This window comes from Spermophilus citellus, assembly GCF_964194105.1.
Source record: "Spermophilus citellus genome assembly, chromosome: 2".
Lineage (NCBI taxonomy): Eukaryota > Metazoa > Chordata > Mammalia > Rodentia > Sciuridae > Spermophilus > Spermophilus citellus.
This window is the reverse complement of record NC_138183.1, coordinates 185,147,093-185,174,720: the sequence shown is the minus strand read 5'-3', so window position 1 is coordinate 185,174,720 and position 27,628 is coordinate 185,147,093. Positions and strand designations below refer to the sequence as shown.

At 36.8% G+C, this 27,628-nt stretch overlaps 2 protein-coding genes across 4 annotated transcripts in view; one reads left to right on the top strand and one right to left on the bottom strand.

The window, feature by feature from the left end:
* Nucleotides 1-9,222, bottom strand: part of PRCP (prolylcarboxypeptidase) — a 76,577-nt gene extending 67,355 nt beyond the window's left edge. The window contains exon 1 of one of the 3 annotated variants that reach the window (XM_081280169.1): nucleotides 9,081-9,222. In XM_081280169.1, coding sequence (XP_081136295.1) covers nucleotides 9,081-9,086 — 6 coding nt within the window. In that variant the 5' untranslated portion in view covers nucleotides 9,087-9,222. Of the gene's footprint in view, nucleotides 1-7,612; nucleotides 7,633-8,273; nucleotides 9,037-9,080 lie in introns of those variants that run through there. The other 2 variants (XM_081280167.1, XM_081280168.1) reach the window with 2 other exon arrangements.
* Nucleotides 9,223-9,360: 138 nt separating this feature from the next.
* DDIAS (DNA damage induced apoptosis suppressor) lies at nucleotides 9,361-26,499 on the top strand. Its single transcript, XM_081280166.1, has 6 exons — nucleotides 9,361-9,744; nucleotides 14,702-14,803; nucleotides 14,965-15,093; nucleotides 21,398-21,559; nucleotides 22,690-22,807; nucleotides 23,743-26,499. Exons 3-6 carry the CDS (start codon nucleotides 14,981-14,983, stop codon nucleotides 26,293-26,295), a joined length of 2,946 nt encoding a protein of 981 aa, XP_081136292.1. The 5' UTR covers nucleotides 9,361-9,744; nucleotides 14,702-14,803; nucleotides 14,965-14,980; the 3' UTR covers nucleotides 26,296-26,499.
* The last annotated feature ends 1,129 nt before the right edge of the window (nucleotides 26,500-27,628 follow it).

The following is a 27,628-nucleotide window of genomic DNA, read 5'->3' as shown; positions in this document are numbered from 1 at the left end:
CCTTAGTCTCCCATGTAACTGGAATTACAGGCATGTGATACCATGCCTGGCTTAACTAGGATTTTTTCTACTACAACTTTTTTTTTTTAAAGACATGTCTTGCTATGTAGACCAAGATGATCTCAAATACATGGGCTCAAGTTATTCTCCCATCTCAGCCTCCTCAGTGCTGGGATTACAGGCTCATGCCACCATGCCCAGCTTAGTAACTAGGATTTTTAAACTTGTGAATAAAAATGAAAAAAGATTTTCATATTCTCCAATCACATACATATTTTTAAATACATAATAAAAAATACCAATGAAGAAAGTTCTTTTCAAACAATGTCCCACCATTTAACAAAGCACACTTAAAATTTTTATATAAATCTCTAAATCAATTTTTTCATTATAAAAAGGCAAATCAATTGTTTTTAATTATTGAATGAATAATATATATAATATACATACATATATATGACAATGACAAGTTTAATAAGAAAAATAGATTTGCCTCACTTCAGGAATATTTTTTGAAGTAATCTGAGTTGTAGCCATATGAATACTAAGAAATAACAAAAGTTTCAGTGTTTTTCCATGTTTTTCAGAGATAAATTTGAGTATTGAAATGGTCAACAAGTATAATTTAAGGTCCTTCTGAACGTAATTATCTCTATGTTCCCAGGATTGAGCCCAGTGCCTGAATTATAAAAGGTATTAGATAAGTACAGAGGTAGAAGGTGAGTAGGTGGTTAAGTGACTTGAGTATAGCAGTTATCATAGTCAGGAGTGCTGTCTTTCCTTCTAGGCACTCAAAGTCAATACTTTTTGTCTCCCACCCTGTACTTAAGTGCATTTAACAGTGCTGACCAAGGAATTCTGAAAGGAAATGATATATGTCATTTACAGGTTGGTGCATTTACATTAGACCTACCATGTTCTTTATCCACTGCTTCGGTTATCATGAAAGCATACATTGAGATGAGGCTTCCATCAACTACTCAATCTCTGAGTGAATGAATAAAGTCCCTTGACCACTCCACTGAAAATATAGGAAAACTCATATTTTTCTTGGATTAAGTCACTAAAATTTTGGAGTTTTGTATAGCGACATAACTAGCCTATCCTGACCAGTAAAACAAACAAGGTCATGACATTCATTTTACAAGTAGAAACTCTTCCACTTATGTTCAGAAAAAACAAAATGGATAAGCAGTATAGCTTGAGGATTTAATTTCTCTGTTACATCCTTCCCTAGTCTATAAAGTGTGATAATAATAGCATCTATTTCATAGGACAGTTATAGAGATTAGATAAGCAAATGTCAATCAAGTTTGTAGCATGGGACCTAGGGCATATAAAGTTCCCATATGGTACCATAAGTAGTAGCAAGCAGATCATCATTACTAGTGTATTACACACCTATGTAATGCATGTTTCATTACTATTATTCTATTTTAATCTATGGTCACTTTTTAAAATTAAGAATTTCCTTGTAATGATCTACCCCTGGATACGCTGAGCACACCTGTAATCCCAGCAATTTGCAAGGCTAAGGTAAGAGGATTGTTAAGTTCAAAGCCAGCAACAGCAATTTATCGAGGCCTTACCTCAAAATAAAAACTAAAAAGGGCTGAGAATGTGGTTCAGTAGTTAAGCACCCCTGGTTCAATCCCTGATTAAAAAAAAAAAAAAAGATCTACTATACTTACTATTATGTATAATTATAATGCACATTTAAAAATTATAAAACAAAGAACTACCATGTAAGGCACTAGAATGAAGACAAATCAGAAATACCATTAAGGTTTTAGAATCATAGGATTCTGCTTCGTTTCTCCATACACCCATAACCAAATAAACTTTAAAATCACAGAAAATACTCTTGTCATAAATATTATACCAGTAATAGAGGTGACTAATTTTTAATTTACAAACACTTTATATGACATGGGTCTGTATCTTAATTGAGATGAAAAAACTGTTTAGGTTCAATTCACCAAGGGTAATTAGTGTTAGGGCAAAATCCAGAATTGTGCCATATCCCCACTACTCGTGTGCAGTACCTATAGGAGGCACTCGGTGAACAGAAATATAGGTGAATCAGAAATCATCAGATCCAATCCTTCTATCTTACAAATCAGTACAATAAAATCTAAAGAGATAAATAACTTGCCCAAGATCATAACATGAATTAGTGGCAAAATACTAGAACCAAAACTGAAAATGTTTTAAGCATCTAAATCTTCAAAAGCACAAAGTCCCAGCAAAATGCTGACAGGAAAATATAACAAAGATTGTGAAAAACCTAATCTTTACTGAAATTATACTTTAGCACTAGCTGCAACATTAAAAACTCAGCTATCAGAAAGATGGTATCAGATATACTATTGTTGTCAAGAAGAGAAGAATATGGGCTGGGGATGTGGCTCAAGCGGTAGCTCGCTCGCCTGGCAGGCTTGCAGCCCAGGTTCGATCCTCAGCACCACATACAAACAAAGATGTTGTGTCCGCCGAGAACTAAAAAAAATAAATATTAAAAAGTTCTCTCTCTCTCTCTCACTGTCACTCTCAAAAAAAAAAAAAAAAAAAAAAGAATGTTCCAAAATCCTAAAAGGATATTCATTACCATATTTTCCCTCCACACTTTACCAGAACTCAAAATAGCATAAAAATAAGAGATATAGTTTAATATGTTTCTTTTGATGTCAAAGTTGATATGTTGGAAAACTATTTCAAACAAGGAAAAATGCTAATTCCTGTGCCATGAGTCTATTAAATTATCTCCCATTGATAAAGTCACATATGTAGTATTTATGTTAAAAAAATAGTTCTCACAGATTCTCATATTTTCCACAATATTATATTTATATTAATATATCATTTCTATTTAGCTATAAGAAATGATTTAAATATTTTGAGTGAAGAGGGATTAAAGCATTAAGAAACTGCAAGATAAAAAAAAAACATTTTACTGTTTACTAAGTGATATGCACTGTGCTAAATAAGTACTTTACACATACTACCTCATTTTACAACATACCCATGAGATAGTAGTGTAATTATGCACCTTTTGCTGATTATGAAAATATGGGTTGCCTTAGAGAAACATGTCAAGTTCACTGAGAAAATGGCAAAACAGGATTCATTCTCAAACCTATTTGTCTCTAAAGGCAGTAGTCTTAACTACTGTCATATTCAATCTCTATCAGTTCCCCACCTTCCATAATTTAAATCAAGATCAATCCATCATATTTAAGGAGTGGTTTACATGATCTCTAAGGCCCCTTCCAAAAATGATTTTGTATCACCAAACACAGAAATCAGTTCAGAATTCACCCAATATTTGGGATAACTCCAGGCTTCAGAGAAAGGTTGTCAGTAGAAGCCAAAATTAGAGGATAATATAGTTTGGATCTACAATGTCCCCTAAAGGCCTGTGTGCTAAAGAATTGGTCTCTAGCTGATGGTACTATTGGAAAGTGATGGGAACTTTAGAAGAGGGGACTAGCTGGAGGAAAAAGGTTACTGGGTGGATAACCTTGAAGGGTATATTGGTACCTGGGTCCTACCCATCCTTCTCTGTTTCTTGGCTACCATGAGGTGAACACTTTGCTCCACCATATACTCCCCACCATTTTTGCCTTGCCACAGGCCCAAAATCAATGGAGCCTGCCAACCATGAACTAAAACCTCTGAAACCACGAGCCAAAATTAATCTTTCCTCCTCTAAATTATTCAACTCAGATATTCTGTTACAGTGACAGAGAGTTGACTAACACAAAAAAAGAAAAAAGACAGATAGTGAGGATAAGGAAAAAGATCAGTATTGATATGTCTTTCCAAGGGACCCAATACATTTTACTAGGCATTGGGGCCACTGTGGCAAAGTTGAAAAGCAGAACCTAGACCAGTAACTGAAAGCAAAACCACGAGGGATGTACATAAATCAAAAGTTTAGCCCAGTGATATGATCTTCTCACCAACAATTAAGAAATGAGTTTAGAAGACCATACAAGAGTTAGCGGCCATGAGTCTAATGCTGGGCCAAAACAGAATTCTAACAGGGACCATGATCACTAATTAAATAGGAATGGTCGGGAACCACTGGTTGACCTCCAGTTTCAAGAAGAGGCATTTCACCATGGTCCTGCTTTTGGATTAGTCTAAAATGTATAAAACTATGAAGAGTTCCTTAAATTCTTATGTTCCCAGAATTATACATGTGCTTTTCATGTTTTACCACATTTAACTCTGACAACAACTTTGGTAGATAGGATGGTTAAGTTTTATATGTCAACTTGGCCATGCCACAGTGCCCAGATATTGGATCAAAGGTTTATTCTGGATGTTTCTATGAAGGTATTTTTATGGGTGAGATTAACATTCAAATTAGTCAAGCTGATTACCCTCCCCAACTAGAATAGTTTTCATTTAATCTGTTAAAGGCCTAATGGAAAAAGAAAGACATTTCCTCAGTAAGAAGGAATTTTGGCTTTCGCCAACAGGCTACCTACCATCTATGGGTTCAAACTAAAACTCTTCCCTGGGTCACCAGCCTGCCAACCTAGCAGATTTTGGATTTACTATGCCTCCACAATTGCATTAGCCAATTCCTTAGTATAAATCTCTCAAGATCCGTATCTCTTTCTTTGACTCACTTTCTCTCTCTCTCTCTCTCTCTCTCTCTCTCTCTCTCTCTCTCACACACACACACACACACACACACACACACACACACAATTATAAGAAACCAAAATTAATACAGTAAATTTTGTTTCCTATTTTGCTACTGAGGAAAAAGACTGACAGGATCCATTCCACATTACATAGTGAAATGACCTCAGAACTCATATTACAGCCTGAGAGGTTTGGATGGGAGAGGAAATCAATAGTGGTAAAAACTGTAATGACAAGTCAAGAATCCCAGAGTCCTTCATGACAATGGCATTACACACATACCCAGAGCCATCATGTACCTAAGTGATATGGGCATGTCATTCCTCTGATCTCCTGATTCAGTTATTTCAGGTAAAAGAAATTAAATATTCCTACTCAATCAACATTTGAAGACTTTGGAAAAGAAGGAAAAATAATTAGCAAAAAAATGGAAGAGTAAGATGTAAAAATAAAAATTGTTTGTGGTTATACATTTGTTTATGCTCTCTTTAGTCAGTCATTCACTCCCTTAATTATTACTGTTAACTTTTTTTATTTGTTTTAATTAGTTACACATGACAGTATACTATGTTAACTTAAAAATTATTTTGTGCTTTATAAATACATGTACTTTTTTTTTTAAACAAAAGTTTATTCTCCCCCCTCCCCAGTACTAGGGATTAAACTCAAGGGTGCTCTACCACTGATCTACATCCCCAGCTCTTTTTTATTTTTTATTTTTAGACAGGGTCTAAGTTGCCCAGGCTGCCCTCAAATTTGTGCCTCCTGCCTCAGCCTCCTGAGTCCCTGGGATTACAGGCATGCACCACCACTTCCAGCATAAAAGTTTACTCTTAAATGTACAGAAAACTCCAAGAAAACAACTCATTTTAGCCATAGGTGGCAAAAGATATTATAGCAAAGAATCCATATATCTAGGAAAGGATTCAAGTGTCATCATTATCTTGCTAGATTTATTAAGTCCACCTGTGGCCAGATCCCCCACCCCCACCCCAACTTTCAATGGTTTTATCTCCTCGAATTTCTTCATTTCCTCTTTTTATTTCTGCTTGAAAGCCTCCTCATCCATCTCCTTGGTCTGCAGCTTGGGCTGTTTAAGGGACTCTTCTTGGCACCTTTGTTACTAAACATGGCATCTCTGCCCCTTCCCCAAACACTCCTCCTAGACCAGAAACAGAAAAAGCTTACACTTTTGATAGGCTCTTGTAGGTCCTGAAGAGTGCTATCTAGTAGGAAGGACATGTATAAAATAATAAGTGTGCAGGATTAAAATAAGATGATCTAAACTGGCCTAAAGAAGTCATGGTTTGACAGAAAAGATAACATTTCCTCTGGGATAGAAGGATAAGTTTAACTAGTGGAAAAGAAGTGTGGAATTCCAGACAGAATTTCTAAACAGTAAAATTCACTGGAGCCTGTGTTCTATGTTACTGAAAGAGTAAATGTGTTTGCAAGTAGAAGCAGGAGACTATGGCAGGACAGAAAGCTGGAAAGGCCAGAGAGGTTATGTGGTGAGAAACAATGGAATCCATGCCAAGGAATTTGGCCTTTATCCTGCAAGCATTCAAAGATATGAAGGATTTCTAAGGAGGAGAGAAACAAAGCTATTGGCTAAGCCTTTTTACAGAGACCATTCCATAAAACCACATCCTTTATGTGTATATAAGGACTTCTGGGACTAGCATGGTCACCTAGATGAGATAATTATAGATAAAGGAAACATTATAAAGTTTGAAAAAGTTAAACCCTAAATGAAAATTGAGGCTTATACGTTTATTATTAAAAGATATAAAAGTATATGTGCTCTACTAAAAAAAATTGAAGTTGAATTTACACAGTCCCATATAAAAATCTATGATCCTGAAATTGACAACTATTATAAGTGCAATTATGCAATAAATATGTATGGAATTTTTTTCTCAAAAATAAAAAGCTCAATTGGAGTTGATATAAGGATACTTATTATTATGGTAATAAATACATGTGTGGGATCTTTGCCCTAATGTATAAACTAAATATAAACTAGTGAGCAAAGGTTGGCTGGGTAAAGAGCCCTGTGCTGGGATCTAACTAGTGAGTGATATGGCCAGATGCTTGAAATGTGGGGGGATTAGCCAATTGAAGATGAATGAAGATTATCATGAGTGATAATGTTAATGAAACAAATAAAACAGAGAGCTCCAGATAAAAAGAGGTCAGGGGAGGCCACCCTGGAGAACCTAACATGGCTTCCACTTCATGTCCTGAAATGACAAGCTTCACCCAACTAGTTTCCCTCTAAGCTAGTTCCCCCAAGGAGCCCTTAACTTTCCTCAGTAAAGTATTAGACACAGTGGTCCTTGTCAATTTGCAAATGAGGAAGCTACGTCAGAGAGAGTTAAAGGCGTTTCCAAAGAAAAACACTCTTGTTTCCTGGTATCTCTGCTAAAATTAAAACACTTTCTCTTCCTAAATCCAAATTCAATTTTCTGTGTTAAAAATTTTTGCTTATAAATTATTCTACAAATTCATACCATTCCTTTATTTTAAATTCCTATGCAATTCAGATGGGTCAGTAACCATAAATTTATTAAGTGCCTGCTTCAGACTAGCTACTCTGCTAGGGATATGTCATCTGCTCCCATTTAACCATTACCATAACCCCAGAAAATCAAGAAAATAAGTTCAGCAACAAACTGTAACCTGCCCAAGATCACAGAGCTACCAGGGTAGAATCCTGGTCTGACTCCTAATGCCAAGATCAGACCCTTGCACTCCTTCTAATCCCTATCTTTAGGCTCCTAGAAATGTAGAATCATTAGAATTCCCTGTCATTTCACATAGGATGTACTTTTCCATTTAGACTTGTGGGGTAATACCAAATGCCATAAGCCAACCATAAAAGCACTCATAAATCCTGTCTTAGAACTGTAAACTCAAGTCACAGATCAGAGTCAGTGACCCCAACACCCACCTCAAATCCTGCCATATGCCTATAACTTCTTTTACAGGCACAGGCCATGTGTTCAGTCTGATAGGGAACAGGGACAGCCAAAAACTCTTAATGAAAGGCCCACAAAATCATCTTTGAGATGATCCTGAAATGACAAGCTATCATTTTAGATTGCATTAATATTCTATATTATCTAATAGGTACAGACATTAGAACTTGTATTTAGGGACTGCCTTGGGGCAAAAGATGACAGTCACCAAAGACTAAGGACCAGGGTTGGCATTCAATAATTTGAATTTAGAAGTCAAAGGAGTTTAGATTGAGGAACTCTCTAAGAGCTAGGGGAATTTAAGTGACTGCTGTGGCCAATTACAGAGGGACTGAATGAAAAGGATGGTGCACTTGGACTTCAGACTGTGAGAGAATAAGTTTCCGTTGTTTCAAAGACAGAAAAATAAGGATGCCAGGAATGGTATTAAATTATTGGCAGTGGGAGGAGAAATTTTAAATTGGGGGACTTGAGGCCATCCTCTGGAATGTGTAAACCAAAGACCGGACAGTCCTAGGTATCAGGGAGTCTGAAGTTCAGAGTGAGCTCCAATGCCCGGACTCTACAGGACCGAGGTCCCAGCGGTTGGGACTCGGGAACTCGAAGCTTCCCCGCCCCCTCCCACCCCCTTACCTTCTGTTGGAAATAAAAAACTGAGTAATTCTTGGCTACAGAGGACCGGGATGCGGGGTTGGTTGGCAAGTGCAGGCTGCTGAGGGTCCTTAGTACCCGCCGGGGGTCTATACAGGTCCCGGGTGCCAAGAAAACCAGGAGCGAGAGCAGGAGGGCTGGGTAACCCATGGCTCAGGTTGGCGGCAGCAGCGCGGATGTGAAGGCGAGAGGGACACAGGCAGCCGCGCTTAGCCTAAGCCCGGCCCCAGCCCGCAGCTCCGCCCGCTGCAGACCGGCTCCTCCCCCGGGAAACCTAAAGCCTGCCAGCTTCTCAGCCTCGCCACCGCTTGTCCCCGAGGGCGCCGCCTCCACCCACTTCCCTCTCGTGCCATCCTCTCCTTGGAGCCTACCTTCACTGAGGTCATACCACCAGTCGGCCCTTATCAGGCCAGGGTCTGTACCCCATCCCTGCAGTGCCCCCCAAGCCCACCTCTTCTCCAGGTCACGCTGTAACCTCTGCCTTTATTGTCACCGCCAAACCCTGCCCCGGCCACCTTAGTTCCACTGCAACACTCCCTGTCCTCCTCCGCAAATCCCACTAATGTTTAAAGATAGCTACCATAACAACTTACGGACGGCTCACTGCATGCCAGTATATCAGTAGACATGATGGCACGCATCTAACTCAACCACCACAGCAATTCCTTGTCTAGTGTACGCCTCTTATTCCCACTCATAGATGAAGAAACTGGGTCACTCAGGTAGTAGGAAGTAAAGCACTGCTTCGGACCGCTCAGTCCTCCAAAGACTGCGCTCCTAGCATCTCACCTTCATTATGCCCGCCTAACGGGACCCTCTGTTCTAGGGTCTCCCCAAACCTCCGTATTGTCCGCAACCCCATGCCTTAGAGAGCCAGGTTTCGGTCCCTCCTTGCTGGTTACGCCCCCTCTCTTCTCTCAGCTCCAGGAAACCCACTCCAGGCTGCGCCTCCCGCCGCTGTCGCCTCCCTTCCTCCGCCTGAGGTCCTGCTACGCTTCCGAACAGCGCCCCCTCCTGTCTTCCCGGCAGCGCCAACCCCATCCACTCCGCTTCAATTCCCTCTTCCTCACCCGGCCAGACCCCAGTCCTAGGGCTCTCCCACCTACTCCCTCCCCTTTCCGGCGTCCCTACGACAAGCTAGTTCAGTTTTCCCGGAAGCTAATTTTGCAGGCTGTACTACTACTTCACCAGTCGGGGTAGAGCATTCTTCAAACCTTGTCTCTACCCCAGTTTGACAAAAAATGGTCGCTTCCAAATGCCCCCAGGATTTCGCGGTTAATCGGGATCCTCGGCGGAGCCTTTTCTGATTGGCTCTGAGGAACCACTGCTCAAACGTCACTTCCGGCGGAAGGGAACGCGGGAGATTCGAGTAGAAGGTGTTTGCCGAGTTGCTGAGTCTACCTGGACTGCGGCCTTTCGGCGTCGCCCTGGCTGTCTCCCAGTCTTGACTTAGGTGAGGAGCTGGGAAAGAGGTTCTTGGGGAAGCACTCCGAGGTCTCCCGAGACTCTTAGAGTCATCGTCCATGAGACCAGGAGGCATTCTATGTTGTTTGTTTTTCTGGAGTCCTGTCTGTAAAGCGAAGCTTTGACAGTACAAGAATAAAAGGGTCAGTGACTTTAGACCGTGCCGTTGGGGTTACTATGTGAACGTTTGTTGAGAATACTGGGCTGTCGAACTAGACACAGGGTGAGCTCAAACTGGAGATAACCGAGACAAAGTCTCGGCTTTTTAGAAGTTTTCTAGATTTCTTCCTTATCTCTCACATCCAGCCAATAATAACAGCTTCACGAATATCTCAAATCTCTGTACTTTTCTCCACATTCACTGGTATTTGGGTTGACCCCTATGCTATATAGTTGTAACAGTAATCTCCCAAGTATTTCTTTTGCGTTCAGTCTTGGTACCTTTTAATCCAGTCTCCACATTGCCAGACCTTAATACCCGCCAGAGGGCTACAGAGATCCCGGGTGCCAGGAAAGCCAGGAGCAGGAGAGCTGCAAGTTTGACCATTTAAAACCTTTCTGCCGCTCCTATTTGCCTGCAGTTTTAAATCCAAACTCCTTAAGTATCAAACTCTTTGATGTTTTTGTGTTCCTTAACATAGATTACAAGCCCCTTCTTGTCTTATCGTTGTCTCCCTCTCCAGCCCCAGTGATTTTCCAACTCTGGCCCTAGGCACCAGCCATACAAAATGCTTTTATTTATTTATTTTCATTGTTGTTGGATATCAAGCCCAGGGCTTCATCCAGCCTAGGCAAGTGCTATCACTGAGCTACTCCCTAATCCTGGAGTGTCATATGTTCATCAGAGGCACAGCCCTCCCTCTTATTTCCAAACCTAAACCCATCCCCAACTGGCATGTTCTTACTCATTCCTTATTTCTCAGTTTGCAAGGCCTTTTTTTTTTTTTTTTTTTTTTTTTTTTTAAGGCAGGCAGGCTTTCCTAACTCTGCAAAACTGGATCACAGAGTGCCCAGTCATTATTTTCTCATGCTGAAGATAGTTTTATCTATCTCCCTCTGTGCCAAGAACTGCTAGATATGGGGTTACAATGGTGAACAGGATGGATTCCTTCCCAATTAAATATACCTTTTATCCATGGATTTAAGAAAGGAAATAACAGGGGAACTATGGGTTTTAAAATGGTCTGGGAAGTCCTTTCTAAGGAGTTGATATTTCAGTGGAGACCTTAAAGATGAGAATTATCTAGCCTTGAAAGAGAGGAAGATTACAAATGAAATGAATAAGATACACAACAGCCCTGTGGCAAAAAAAAAAAAAAAAAAAAAAAAAAACTTGATATTTTTGTGTTCAGGAACCTAAGAAAAGATCTGTGTTGCTGGAACTTATTCAGGAAGGACTCTTGAATAAGATGAGTCTGGAAGATTGGGTAGAAAGCAGATAATGCAGTTAGATGACTAATGCAGCATCATAAGCAGGAGATGATGGTGGTTTGGATTAAGGTGGTGGCAGAATAGATGGTGGAAGTGAATGATGATTTCTAATATGGAAATAGACTCTAAGACTACTGATGGTTTGATTTGGCACATGAGGAAAAGAATGAAAGATTACTCCTAGCTATCTGGCCTTACTGGCTTGTTAGAAAGTACTTCCATTTACTGAGATTGAGAAAATTTCATGGAAAGAGGTTTGAGAAGAAAATTAAAAATTCAGTTGTTACCTATTAAACTTTGAGATGTCTGTGAGATATCCAAACACAGTTGGCTCTCAGGTAAGCAGTTGCAGTATGGAAGTCCGAAACTTGCATATATTGTTTTTACCTTTGTATCATTTCATTGATAGTTATCCATTGAGCAAATAGATTTTAAATTCCTTGAACAAAAGAGCTTGTGTTTTCTGTCTCCAACTCTGTCCCCTCTCCATCCCTGTTATAAATGTCTGTTATAAATGTTATAAATGGTGGAATGAATGGACACACTATGTTGTACTTCTTAAGATTTTCCTGGTTAGTGTTTTTAAAAATATTTTACCTTTCACTGGAGGTTTTGTTTCTTTACTTTTTGTGTATTTTATTGTTGATCTCCTGTCTTCCCTTTCTAGAATCTTCATGTTAATGTCCATAAAATATTTCTTAGAGAATTGTTATGACTTCTTTTAAAAATTAAAACATAGTATATGCCCTTGAAAAAGATCATTAGATAGTGTTAAGAAAAATATTCTAAGTAGCCACCCTTCCCATAATGAGGCATCTTGACTTGTAAAAGGGGAAATCTGAGAGGAAGAAGGTGACAAAGGTTTTCTTGCAAAGCATGAACAGTTTCTAATTTATTACGTTTTTTGGTTTGTTTTGTTTTTTAGTACTAGGGATCAAACCTAGGGCATCAGGCACTCTAGGCCACACTAAGCCACACCCCTTTCCAGCTATTTGGGGAGAAATGAAGGGAAGAAAAATTAGTCTATGTGTCATTAGAACTGGGAACTAGTTTTCTAAAGGGATAACTTTATCTTTGGGACAGCCTTAAAACAAATAGTTAAGTGTGATGCTTGAGCACACAGTACAGTGAACTAGAAAGACTGCTGCATTAATTGTCAGAGATGTGAATTCCAGACCTGATTCCACCTGCATCCTGATCTTTAATTAGCTACTTAAATTCTCTGATTAGATCAAATAATGAGATAAAAGCACTGCACACTGTAAAGCTGTTTGTCTCTTGTCCTAGACTATAACTAACTAGTAACTAGGAAAGCTGTCTGTTTGTCCCTCACTAATGCTATCAACAGTTGGCATTTACCAGCTGCACAACAAATAACTGATAAGTAAATATATTGAGCTTACTAAATTGGAAAATGGTTTGCTGACTGTGATGGAGCTGAGAGAAATGTACTACTATATCATTCTTCCCAATAAAATTGAGAAAAAAGATATATTATAGGATATACCACATATGAAATTGTTCCCAAGTCTATCATAATGTTTTCTTAACTTTAATACTTTCATTTCTGTCACTTCGTTCAGTTATCTATCAAATATGCATTCACCATACTGCAAATCAGACAGTAAAGATAGAAACTAAGTGACAAATAACATGATGGAAATAAGAAAATAACTAACAGTTAACTCCCTAAACAGTATTGTTTTACTGTCCACCATACAATGAATGGGAAGTCTTTGCCATTGCTGTGGTTTGCCAGATGAAACACAAATAGTAAAAATAATGAATTGACCTTTTTCACTTTAGTCAAATTTTGCCAATAATTTATGGGTTTTTATGGACATACTTATTTCATCCACTAGAGGACAATAAATGCTTAAATAAAGACAATTTAACCAACTTTTCTTTAAAAAAATGTAACAGTTGGTGCTTATATAATGAATTTAGAAGTTAATCCCAAAATTTCATGTTTATTTAAGTTTTGCATGTATTGGCAAATCGTCTGCCTAATTATATAGTAAACTTTTTAGGACAGAGATTGTTATTTCTAATTGTTTAACTCCACAGCCCTTAACACTGTGTCTTAATAAGTTTAATCCATTTCCTGAAGTTTGGATTTGATAGCAATTGTATAAGAATATTGTCTGGTAAATATCCACATAGGGGTGGCACAATATAAAATTCTGTTGTAAATCTCTAAAGAAAATATTCTATTGTCACAATATGGCCACAATTTTTTAAAAAATTAGAAGTGACAGTAAATTTAAATAATAATTAAAAGAAATACTAAGGTACAATAATGTAAAACTATTGTGTATATTTCACATACAAATAGGGTATCTAATATATATATGATTTTAATAATTTCTTATAATTTAATATGTATATAGGATTTTTTATAATAATTTTATAATTTGGAAAATTTTTATTTTATATTTAAATGGTATATGTCACTGAGGAATAGGAAAGCTGAGAATTAAAAGAATGTTAATAGCTAAAATTCATTGACAATTTTTGAACTTGGTATTGGATATCTAAAAAGATGATCCTTATGGTTCTGGAAAAGAACATATGAAACAGATCAATTTACTGTGATGTAGTGAGTGATATATATATATATAAAAAAGTAGGATCTCTTAATCTAGGAAAGCTTCCTGGAGAAGAAAACCACTGAGAAGAATCTCAAAAAGTAGCATGAAACAGGAAAATGGAAGACCATTTTAGGTTTTAGGCAGAGGGAAGAGTAAAAAACACAAAGGCACAGAAATAGGAAACATCCCATTGGGGCAAGAGGCAAGGAACGCAAGTCAGACTATTTTTTTGTATAATCTACTAGCACATAAATATCAAGGAAGAAAATCAAGAAAAAAGGCATTAGGGAGATTAGATACCTGACTTTAACTTTCAGATTAGTGGGAGGTAGAACAAAAGTAAGTAAATGCATATATACAGTAATTATAGAACATGATTGGTACTTTGAAGGATAATATAATATCAGGCTGGGATTGTAGCTCAGTGGTAGAGTGCTTGCCTCACACAAGTGAGGCCCTGGGTTCCATCCTCAGCACCACATAAAAATAAATAAATAAAAATAAAGATATTGTATCCATCTACAACTTAAAAAAAAATTTTTGTTTTTTTAAAGGGAGGATGGAAACTAAGGGAGGCAGTGGGCAGTGCCTACTTGATATAAGGTAGGGCTCCAGAGGGGATCACATTAAAGTTGAAGCAAAGAAGCTAGCTATGCTAAGTCCTATGGAAGAACATTCTAGACAGAGAACAATAAGCACAAAAGCTCGAGAAGTCAAATTGTTTTGTATATATGAGGAACAGAAAGCAGGTCAGCATGGCTTGAAATGCAGTGATCAAGGAGGAGAATGATACAAAGTGAGCTCAGGGAGTTGGACAAGGGCTAGACAATCTGACTGTTGTAAGGATTTGAAGCTTCATTCTAAATAGCAAGATTTTAAGCAGCATTTTCAGGATAAACATTTGCCCTATTTTATTTCCCTTAGCCCACTGGTGGATGCCATCTGGACCATCTGGATCTGGATTTTGGAGGACATAAGAAAGGAAGATGCCATATTCCATCATTTGTTGCACTGTCAAGGAATCAGGTTTTTAAAATAATGCATTTTTTGTGTGACCTTTTATCTTCCATTCCCTTATATCAATACCACACACACTACTTTATTCTTAAAGAGATTGTCATGTGCCTAAGAAAATAATGAAACCAAGGAATACCTATCTTCATCCCTGTGGCTATTTTGTTTTGTAGGCCACAGTGTGAACGCATGAATAGAAGAAGAAAATTTCTTCTTGGCTCAGTACTTGCTCTTCAGAATTCGGGTTTTATATATCCATCATGTCAAATGTGCTTCTCTCGGATAATCTTTGTCTCCAAAAGGTAAAAATAAAGCCTCTAAGCATGAGAGAGGAAATATATCAGTACACAATATAAACCTTCTTCTATGGTGCAAGGACAAATAAAAACTAAATTCATCATATGAGGACATTAGATTCTCTCAGTGATTCTCAGAGTTTGGTTCTGCTGTAAATCCCAGAATAGAACTGGCCAGTAATCCACTTTCTAGAGAGAAATTTCAAGTCACTGTGAAGTCTCTACTAAGTACCTACCTCAGGGGGAAAAAAAATAACTTCTCAGGAAGCAAGTCACAATCCTGGTATAAAATCTTAGCCTACTTCTTAGAATATCCCTGGGTATTAAGTAAGAGGTTTTTTGTTTGTTTTTGTATGACTCTCAAATTATTTAATACATATATGTAAAAACTTTGAAAATAGACACTGTGTTATACATGTTAAGTGTCCTTTATCTGAAATGCTTGGAACCTGAAGTATTTCAGATTTTGGAGTGTTTTAGATTTGAGGATATTTACATAGACTTTACTAGCTGAGTATCCTAATCCAAAAATCTGAAATCCAAAATGCTCCAAAATCCAGAACTTTGTGAATGCCATGTCAGTACTCAAAAATTTCAGCTTTTGGAGAATTTTGGATTTCAGATTTTCAGATTAGGAATGCTCAATCTGTAGTGATTTTTATTATTTAGCACTAGAATGGTGTTGGGAAAAAAAGTCTTTATCATGATTCAACTGCAGACCAAGTATAGCTGAGAATCTAAGATCCTCCTCTGATCTTTATAAAGTAGAATTGACAAGTTAAGTTTGGAGGGGCTGGGATTATATAGCTCAGCGCTAGAGCACTTGCCTAGCACATGTGAGGCACTGGGTTTGATCCTCAGTGCCACATATGTAAATAAAGATATTGTGTCCATCTTTAGAAAAGAAAAGTTAGGTTTGGAGTTCTTCAAAAATACTCTCTCTGACTAGAGAAAAGATTAATATATCTAGTAAGTAGTTAGTAGTATATAAGTACAAATAGTGTGTCAACAACATTCTTTTTTTAATTAATTTTTCTTGGTTCATATTAGCTATATGCAACATTAGATTCATTTTTATATGATTATAAATATGTGGATGCTGATTTGCTTCACTTCATTCCTCAGTACTTGCCCTTACCTCCCTGCCTCATTTTAGTCATATTTTTTTGCTGCTATGATCAAAAGACCTAACTAGAAAAATTAGAGGAGGAAAAGTTTATTTGGGGGCTCATCGTTATAGAGGTCTTAGTCCAAAGATGGCTGACTCCATTCTTTGGGGTCTTTAGTGAGGCATACCACCATGACAGAGAAAAGCAACTCAAGGCATGATTCCAGGAAGCACACAGAAAGAGTTCTCTTCACCACAACAAAATATAAACCCAAAGGCATGCCCCCAGTGACACACCTCCTCAAGCCACACCCTACCTTCTTTCAGTTACTACTAAATTAATCGCTATTGGAGAATCAATTCACTGATTGGATTATGGCTCTCATGGCCTGATGATTTTACTTCTAGACCTTCTTACATTGTCTCATACATGAGCTTTTGGGAGACACCTACTGGGACCTGCACGGCCAAACCCTAGAAACTGGCAAGGGGCAATGGAGGATTAAGAAAGACACAAATATTTATAGAGAGAAAGCTGGGACCAGGTGGGACAATAACCTCTGATGGAAGAAGGGTGACCCAGAGCTAGCTCAGCACATTTATTATATAGGGTCTCACAATAAGAAAGTTAATATTCTTTGTGCACTAAAAAGTTACAGAACTAGAAACATTTTTGTAGCTATTCTACTATTGCAATGCTAGGAACATCCTGTTATTTCCTGCTATACCCATGAAGCCAATTGTCCAGAGTTTCTGCAAAGCAGACAGGCTTGGAAGTTGTAGCACTTGCAAGATATTGTGGTTATCTTGTTATGCTCAGAATTCTCTATTCCCAGCAGCTGGTGTCTGAGCTCAAAGTCAGACACTATTGTTGTTTCATACCTTTGCACATAACTTGCTCAGGCAGGGCTTTACCCTCATTCCTGAGCAATCTGGTCCTGTATCTTTGCACAGAAAGTTCCCAGAGCAAAGCACAGCCACAATTCTGAGGCAGTCAGAGCTCATGATTCAAGTCACTGCTCTCCATAGATACTTAATATCTAAACCATAATGCCCTCCAACCTCCCCTGTTCCCCTGCCTCTGCTTTACTGATCTTCTGCCAGCAATATTCTTAACTAGTATTTTTCTCTAGTTAACATCAAACAGGGAAAGGGAGAAGGATTAGCAGTTCTAACTCACATTTAGGATTAAGGTTGTCCTTGCATAGTTACCACTATTCCTTTATTTAACCATGCAAGTTCTCATATGTAAGCTCTGAGAGAAAGACCCTGTTTGTGTGATTCTTCATTAAATCCTTGGCTTCCAGCCTGGGGCTTAGTTCATAGAAAATGCTCAACAAATGTTTGTTAAATAAATGAATAAATGGCAGCATAATAGTGCCTACATTATCTTAGGTTCACTCATTTTCAGGTTCCTAACTATCATTTGAAACAACTAAAAGCCATGGGCTATTTGTCTATTCAAGATGGATTCTTAGAAGCAGCATGGTATAATGGAACAATTTCAAGCTTCAGAAAACACAAGTGAGCAGATAGGCTCTGACGCTTACTAATTGTATGACTTTGGGCAAAATATTTAATTTCTGTGGATCTAATTATTTATAGAGATAATGCACAGCAATCTCCTATTATATTTCATGACATATTAGGATCTCCAAAATATTAGTCATTATTGTAAAAAGTCCACTGTAAGTATACATTACCTATTGCAGTATATCATGGTGATTAAAAGCATGATTCTGTGGAGCCAGACTGCCTGGATTCAAATCCCAGCCTGGCCACTTGAACTGTGTGGCCTTGGGCAAGTCACTTAAATTATCTGAGCCCAAAAATGGGGAAAGTTACAGCTGTCTTATAGGGTTCTTACAAGGATCAAGTAAGATATATACATAACATGCTTAGAACATTTGATACATAATTAGTAATATATGTATAATATGTAATTATAAAATATAAAATATGATAATCTTCAAAAATGTAGGTTAAATAATAATGCCATTGTTACCTCTTTAGACTGGTGATAATATATAACATACATGAATGTTTATTATGTGCCAGGCACTGTGCTAGGAGCTTTGGAGACTTTTTAATACAAAAGACTATGAAGTAGATGCTATTGTTAATGCCAGTTTAAAAGGAAACAACTAAAACTTAGAAAAGTTAAGCAATCTGCCCACACATCCAGCTAGTCAGAAACATTTAAGTCTAAACTATCTGACTGCTGTCTTCACTCATAATCAACATATTACCTCCAGATTAGCAGTGGCATTTTTCTCCAGAATGATACCTCCCCTTCTTTTTCCCAGAGCTGGGAAAAGAGCTCTGACTGAACCATTGAGTTACAACAAACACCACAGCATTTGGTCCTTGCCTGTGGAAATGTGGATGATTATGGAAAAACAGAAGAGACTGCTTCCCAAAGATTGTATTTGACCTCAAATTCTTAGTGCTGATAGCCATAATAGGTGTTTTGTGTTTTATGGAGTTAACTTTCTTCTTTTTTCTTTTTTAAACTTCCAATATTAAATGGGTTTTAAAACTATTCTTCGGAGACCTGAAGTTCTATGGAGGTGCTTCTTGAAGGAGACAGGGATTAAACTAGCAATGGTGGATAGTATTGAGTACTAGTAGGTTGGGCTCTGGAACCCTTACCTTAGTTTCAATAAGACATTCATTTTCATTCTCATTAGGGTTCCAAATTATATTTTTGTTGGAAAAGGATTTCCTGATATAAAAACATAGACATACAAATATAAAAACTATTGGGGCTGGGGAAGGCATAGCTCAGTCATAAATGTGTGTGTGGGGGGGTGTTTGTATATGTTGGGGAATTGATAGAGTTTGTGTACTATCCCAAAATTATGAGCAAGGGAGGGGATTTATCAATATAAGCTATCCATCCAGCCCAAATATGCAAATTGCCTGTTGGCTTAAGGGGATGCATAATCCCTTTAGTCTATCTCTACCTATTCTCATCACCATCCCCAACCACCCAAAAAAGTTAGTATTATTTACTTAATTAAGCAAGTCAAATTGAGTTCCACACATAGATCATAGTTTTCTTTGGGGAGATATAGTGTGTAGAAGCCTTAGGGATACTTTTTTTTTTAACGTGGTACTGAGGATGGAACTCAGTTCTTTACACTTCAGGTATACTTTTTTAAACAATTTTTTATTACTTTGTAATATTTAGTGTAGTCTGGATCTATAAGGGACATTGTGTGATAATCGCATAGTCTGGATGTTCTTAACCTGGAATGTAAATAAATTGTAGGTGTGGATGCATCCTTCAGTGTCCAAGATATGTAAAATATTGTGTAATTGACCGTAAATTTTTTTCTAAGAGAAAAAGTCAGTTGCTTTAATCAGATTTTCAGAGGATTTCAAAGCTAAGAAAACAGATTTACTGATCTCATAAATTCTACTTCTGGGCTAAATATAAGTACACTAGGAAAATAATGAAACTTGGTATTTTAGTTTGGACCAAACAAAAAGGTTTAAAACTACAGTAGTCATTTCAGATAGATCTGCTCAGAGGCTTCTTCGAGTTCAGAACTATTTTCATAGTAAGGCATTATTTGCCTTTTTCACTCTCATATGTGTACAGTGGAATTTACCAAAGGCCAGGTGACCTGTGATATTACAGTAGATAGAACAGAGAAGTGGAACATGTGAATCCAGCTACCTTTTTATTAAGCCAGATTTTAAAGAGATTTGCAAAATGTAAAACACTGCCTGTCTCTTCTCACTTTTTTAAATTTGGGAATAGACAGTTATGTATTATGAATGAAAATATGTTCTAACCAACCATGTAGTGGGTTTATTATTTTTAATAGATTAATGAAAAGATGTAAGATGAACAAGTTCTGGGGTTTAATGTACAATATGGATTAGGATGGATGTGTTCATTTGATTGTGGTAATCATATGTATTTCAAATCATCATATTGTATACCTTGAATATATTCAAAGATTTACTAGGAATTTTACATTAGACCTTAATGCATTATTAATGCATAACCTTTAAAAAATTTTAATGCATATTTGAAACGGTTCATTTCACTAGAGGTTGGTATTAATGAGAAATGGTTTTATCCCCCAAGTGAGTCTGTTTATTCTATGACCAGCATAGAGCACAAGAGTCCAGAATATTTCAGTATGATTACATGAATTGAGTAGTACAGATCTATCCTCGGTATGACAAAAAAAATAATTAACACCAATCTATGATAGTATATCCAAAATTCACTTTATGTGAAGGCTTTTTGGAAGTTACTTTGAGAAATAAGGATTTTATACTCCCTCTAGTGGCTGACGGCAGTCAAGTTTATACAGCTATCTTTAACATTACTTTCTTTTTGCACTTTGCCAGTCTATTTTAAAACAGATCACTAGCAACATGAAGAAAAAACAAAGTTGTAGTATTATCTATTACCATAATATGTTTTAAAGGATCAGTTTTCCTAAATTAAGAACATGAAAAATGGAAATCAGAATTATATTATTTTAAACTAGAAAAGAGGAAAATGCTAAGTAGAAGTGACAATAAGCACCACAGTGGGAAAGCAGACCAATACATTAGTTTGGCAAGATTTATACTATACTCTTTTTTTTAATTTATCTCATTTCATCTTTCCTCAGGCCTGGATTTTACAAATAAGGTACTCCAGATTTCAGGAATATAATATCCCAAGAACAGATAGCAATACACTTTATGTATACTTTTTGACTAAAAAGTATTTGGCCACAGTTGCACATTGTCTTGAAAACAAGTTAAATCACATGGTTTTTTTATATATATAATTTTTGTAATCTGATCAATTCTCAATATATTCCAATGGATTAAAGATAGTAATTTTTATAATGGTAAGAAGAATGCAATTAGCTAAGTACTTTGGGTATAAATATTTAAAGAGTACATGTTAGTCTCATCCTCTCTCATGCATGAATACACAGTTATTCATTACTTTGCTATGTTTGGCATGCATTCTGTCAGTTTGGAGATACTTAATTTGAATTAGCAAAGCTAGCTATTAGGAACAGAGAAATTCAAAACAAGTTGATCATAAATAGTTTAAGAAGAATGTAAATTACTAGGAGTATTTCTATGAGAACTATAATTTAAATTTTTACTTTTCTTGGTTTTTGTAATATAAAAAAAATATTTAATGAAAATTTCTATACTTTTTTCCCCACTCTTTAGATCTAGTTGTCCAAAATGCGGCTCCACTGGTGAAGCTGAAAATGCCAGCTACAGATATAAACTCTCTTTGAAAGTTGCAGAATCAAATAAATTATTTGCTATTACTGTATTTGGAAGCTGCTTAGACACATTTTTTGGTCTGACTGCCACTGGTTTACACAGGTAAGAATATTTAAAGCGTTCTTTTTTCTGACTGCTCCTTTAGTATGCCAATTCGAAGATAAGTGTTTTAAGGTGAGATACATTTAGTAAAAAGATAGCCTGGCGTGGTGGCACACACCTGTAATCCCAGCAGCTTGGGAGGCTGAGGCAGGAGGATCACGAATTCAAAGCCAGCCTCAACAAAAGCAAGGCACTAAGCAACTCAATGAGACCTGTCTCTAAATAAAATACAAAACAGGGCTTGGAATGTGGCTCACTGGTTGAGTATCCCTGAGTTCAATTCCTGGTACCCTTAAAAAAGATAGTCTTTTAACCTCAGATCATCAGTTTCCTTAAGTGATAATCACGTGAGAAAAGGAAAATACTTATCTCATGAGTATGTATCATGTTAATGTTATACCAAGCTTCTTTCATTCAGGGTAACTAAGCTATAATTATTAAAATATTAAGTTAGAAAACTAATCCAACATACAGAAACTTAGATAAGAAAGTAAAATCATTTCAAACTGAAAGATGATCCAGACTGAGGTTAACATTCAGGTGTTTGAGGATCCCTGAGGCAAGAGAAACTGTTTAAGGGAATAGTCCCATATCAGAAGTTGAAATTTTGTCATTTCTTTCATTTGCTTTATAATTTCATCTGTATAAATCTAAAAAAAAAAAAACATGAAAATGGCAGATTTGTGTAAGCAATTGAACATTTGACCTTCTGCTTCCCCTCCCCCCAGTCACTTGACAGAAGAAAGCTATTCCCTGTTTTGTAGTTGAGGGCAAACTGATTTAGAAAAAGGGACACTACAAGGACTATAGCCAGAATTGTTAGGGAAGAGGAAAGGCTGCTACCCCCCACTGTTGCCTCTATTTTTTCCTAGTATAATTGCTGGGCCTGGTGATTAGACAAGTATGTGTTTTATTCACACTGGATACATTGGAGTTTTGTAGGGTTTTTATTTTGTCTATGTTATGAGAAAACTAGAGGGAATAAAATGCTTAGTTTATAAAGCTACTTTCTTTTTCTGTATGTAACTGAAAAGTTTCCTGCCACATTTTCAAACTAATTGTGTCTACTAATGTTATTGCAAATTAGAATTTTCAAGTTCTTTTCTTCACAATTTTTATTTTCTTTCTAGGTATATTCAGGATCCTAATAAAATCCCGGAAACACTGGGCAGTGATGTAACTCAGAACCTATTAACTAAAGCTGTTGAAACTTGTTTTGTCGGACAAACCTTTATTTTTGGAGTGACGGTAATGGATACTAGTTTTCTTTTAGAGTTTTGTTAGCATTCCGATTGTAATGAAATGATTTGAATTTTCTAAATAGTTTTTAGAAGTTATATATAAATTTGAAGGCCTGTAGAAGCACTTTATACTGTGTAAATATAGCCTATAGAAGATATGTTTAAACATCATATGTCACAACTTCCTCTTTCAAATGTCAGAAAAGCCCAGTTCAAATGCTTTCTGAACTTTAAAACTGGGAATTTATTATGAATTTTAAAAACTCAGATATTTTATATTTATTTCACTCTCCAAAATGTGCTCAGGTTATATGGTACAACTGTAATTATAAAAGAACCTGTAGAAGGAGTAAAAGAATGTACTGACTCTAAAGGAGTAGTTTACTGTCTTATGTACACTGAAGGGAATAAAGAATTTTGTCCACACGAGAATCAGGGTTTTAAAAGAAGGAATAGAGCAGTCCATAGCTGAACAGTGAGAGAAAAAAAAAAAAAAAAAAACAGAAAAAAGTGAAACCAAGTGATACAGAGCTTTACTTTGTTAAAATCTTGGGTTTGGTTCTTTTCTTTTCTTCCTCTTTCTTTCTCTCCCAAATATAATGGGAGCTAACCTTTATTAAGCAACTCATGCTAAACAGCAATTCTCCATTTTTATTCTTGTTTAAAAAATGAGAAAACTAAGGCTCAGGGAGGTTAAATAAATTGCTCAAAGCTCTAACACTACTTAGTAAATACTGGAACCAAGATTTGAAGAAAAGTCTCTCTATTCCAAAGTGTATTTCCTTTTGTATATGCCATTCTGCCTGGAACACTAAAGGAAGTGAAATTAGAGGGGGTAAGGGTTATAGTTGTATCTGCTTTAACCTTTTAAATTCCTGTTTATTTTTTGGATCAAAGGAGGAACATTTTCTTTTCATTTTAATTTATTTACTTCTTTCACAGAATTTTGAAAAACAATATGGAAATGGTTCAGGTTCTAATAACTTCTTACCACATTGCCATGGCCACAAAAGAGAAGTCAGAGCACTAGTCGCTTGTCAGATTCTTCTACCAAACCCCCATGTTGCAGGCTTTACTGTCATTGACTACTTTCAGCAGCTTTTGCAGACTCCCAATTTCAGGAAACTTCACTGTGCCTTCCAGGAACCTAATAGTCACTTACTTGCTTTAGATCATTCAAATAGTGATCTCAGCAGCATAAATGGCTCTGAAAGCACTTCCTATTTTTCGGAGCTCCACAGCCAAGATGATTTTTCAAGATTCTGGCAGCCATCACTTGAACTCACTTCCATTGTTTCACCACTAACAGATAATGATGATTTGTCAGCTTCAGAACAAACAATGGCCATTAGTTCTCTTCATCAAAACAGAAAGTGCATCTCCTTTGCAAATGTTACTGGTTCTAGCAGTTGCTGTGATCCCGTTCAGGGTTCGTGGAGCCTCATTTCATATATGGATAAAAAGAGTACAACAGAAAAGATGGATAAAAAGAATACAACAGAAAAGATGGATGAGGAACTTGGCTTACAAGCTAATCAACCAAGTACAATTCATAGCAATCATCATGAAATTAGAGTTACTGACTTTAATTTATTTCCTTTGAAAATACAAGAGCCACTTGAGTCAAATAATGCAGAATCCTTCCATAGTCCAGTGAAAATTAACAATAGTTATTCTCAAAGTGAGATTAAATGTTATCAACATCATGATGTAAATACTACTACTAGCCTTCAAGAAATATCTGCATATTGTCCATCTTCATCATTTAGAACTGGGGAGAGAACTAGCAATTCCCATGATTATGACCCTATGATTTGGGATGATCTGCCATTCTCTGAAAGCCTGAACAAATTTCTAGCGGTTATTGAAACTGAGATTGCTATATCCCAAACAGATGCCAGGAAAAAGAAACATGACGTAGATAATGACATCAGTAAATTCCTTGCAGACCACAGCAGGTTATGTGTGACTCCCCAGAGAACTGCTGAAGCTCTGTATTCATCACCTATAGTTTTAAGATCATCACAAGCTAAAGTCAAAACACACTGTAGCAAAGATAACTTCTTTTCCAGCTGTGAAGCAAATCTAAGTCCTGTTATTCAAAAGGAGTCAAAATCAGATAACACAGCAGAGGTTGTCTCTATAGGCAATAATGGAAGGGATATTTCAGAATATTTTCTCCCAGACCCTTATCTTTCAACTCTGTTTCCATCTTCAAAAGATTTAGAAACAACAGTTAAAAAGACTATCAGGATTCTACCACATAAGGATGAAATTTCACTTAGGCCCAGTACTTCAGAGAATGACCAGTTTTGTCTCAGTGTCAAATATTTTAGTGGAGAAAAGTCATTTTCAGAAATGAATGAAGAGTTGACAGCTCCATGTTCTAGAAAGTACAATGATGTTTCTGATGTTTGCATATTAGGAAACAAACAATTTTATAGGTCGCCAAAGAATCAAGGTGACAGTTTTACAATTTGTAAGAAACTAACATATTCTTTAGAAACTCTTTGTAATAGTCCAAGTACAAATACATTGAAAGAAATGCCTTTTGGACATATCGATAATAACTTAACACAAAGCTATTCTGATCATGAAAATAGCTACAATGCTTCTGCTGATCTCTTTGATGATATTGCTAAAGATGTGGCCATTGCAACAGAAATTATCAAAAAACCACAGGATATTTTGTTACAGTGGGAAACATCCTTGACAGAAAATCATCTTGTAGAGCCTGATTTTTCAGTAAGATCACTTTCTGACAATTCCAGCAAAACTTCACAAAAATCATCCTTGCAAAGCCTATCTACCTCTAAGTATCTAAGAACATACTCTCCTCCACCTCATTTTCAGTCAGATTCAGAATGTGACCTTGAAGAGAGCCAAGACTTTGTTCCATGTTCACAGTCAACTCCAATTGCAAGATTCCACCAAAAAATTAATGGGATAAATGAAGCTTTCAAAAAATTGCCTGCCTTTTATTCAGATCTTGATGCTAACCATAAAAAAATAAGGATTTCTCCTGAAAATGACAAACAGCCAGCCACCCCAAGCTGCTCAAAACACATGAAAACACATAGCCAGAAATTCAGAAGCCCGGAGATGTTCAGCAATTGTAGTATTTCTGAGTGTCTTGAAACTGATATTGAGGAATGGGTCCCTCCTACCACAAAAAAAGATACACTTGGATTCCAAGTCATAGGTCTAAGGAAGTGCTTTACTGCCCATAATTCTCCTGATCAAAGAGAATTACCAAGAAAGAAACTAAAGCAAGTCAAGCAAAGAACTGATGTATTTTCAGTCAAGAAAAAGTTTAAGAATATGTCTACAGAAATAGTTGCAAAACAGAAAACTCCTAAATATAACTGTAAACAGTCAGGCTGGATTTCCAAAGAGTCAATTCTTGGACTTGATTGTTTTTCAAAAGTCAAATATTGCCTTCCATCTTCAGTTTCTGATACTAAAAGTACTTGGTCACCTGAATTGTTTTCATAAAAAGTCGCCTGAACTCAATTCTTCAACTTTTAAGTAAAGGTAAATCTGTTTGGAAACTTCCCTCCAGTGGCATGGAGAGCATTCTTTACATTTTGAACACTCTGACAGAAGTAAATAAGAAAGGGACTGTACTGGGTCTTTTAAAGTGTAAAACCATATCCCCCCCCCCGGGGGGTTTATCCAGAATATTGTTTATTTAGATTATCGAGCACTTTATCTTATGTTGATTACAGATAGTAATATTGTTAATTTTGCTTTTTAAAAGTATTTGTTAAAATCAGAAAATAAAGCCTTTGGAAATCAAACATAAAATCTTAACTGTTCAGCTGAGATCTGGTATTTTCTGATCCAAGATTTGTAATGGGTGTTACACACATAGATGTTGCTATGGGAGCATGAAAGAGAAGTGGTTAACCCAGCAGGTAAGAAGAAATCAATAAAAACTTACATTTTTAGAAGTTATATGCACAGTCATTTTTTAATAAATATCCATTGAATGCTTACTACATACCAGGTACTATGCTTGTTATAGAAACTCAAAAATGAAAGTTAGGCCCCCTTAATTCAAACTCATTGTCTAGTAGAAGTAGAGTGATAAAACAACTAGACTATGTTCTTTTTTTGAGGGCGGGGGGGTGGGGCATATTATGTTCTATGACAGAAGATAAACTTGGAATGCTCATAGAAGCCAAAAAAAAAAAAAAAGGAGTAGTTTCCACACTCCAAGCAGCACTTCAGCTGTGTCCTGTGAAATATTTTACAGTATCCCTGATCAGCTTCTGTTATGTTTTGGATATGTGGTATCTTCCAAAATCTCATGTATGAGACATCCCAAAAAAGTTTAGAGGTAAAACAAATAGGTTTGAAAGCCTTAACCTAATCTATGTATTAGTCTGTTTGAATGGATTAACTAGGTGGTAACAATAGGCAGGTAGTGTGTGGCTAGAGGAGGTAAGTCACTGGGAGCAAGCCTTTGGAATATAGATTTTGCCTATGGTGAGCGGTGCTCTCTACTTTCTGGTGCCATGTCCTGAGCCACTTTTTTCCACCTCACTCTTCCATCATAATGATCTGCCTCACCTTGGACCCAGAGCAATGGAGCCTGCTGCATATGGACTGAGACCTCTGAAACTGTGAGCCCTAAATAAACTTTTCCTCCTCTAAAATTGTTCTTATCAGGTCTTTTGATCCCAGCAGAAGAAAAGCTGACTAAAACAGCTTCCTTTGTCATATCTCACAGAAAATGATTCCAAATCTTCACAATCTTTATGCCACCAAGCTATTGCTATTCTTCTTTTCTTACTTCATGAAGAGTATTAAGATCACCTGGTAT

What these genes read in the sequence shown, in the direction of transcription:
- DDIAS (XM_081280166.1), top strand. Translation starts at nt 14,981, where the DNA reads ATGAATAGAAGAAGAAAATTTCTTCTTGGCTCAGTACTTGCTCTTCAG. An exon ending in ATAATCTTTGTCTCCAAAAG is followed by an intron (nt 15,094 to 21,397) that starts GTAAAAATAAAG and finishes CCCACTCTTTAG; the next exon opens with ATCTAGTTGTCCAAAATGCG. An exon ending in CCTTTATTTTTGGAGTGACG is followed by an intron (nt 22,808 to 23,742) that starts GTAATGGATACT and finishes CTTCTTTCACAG; the next exon opens with AATTTTGAAAAACAATATGG.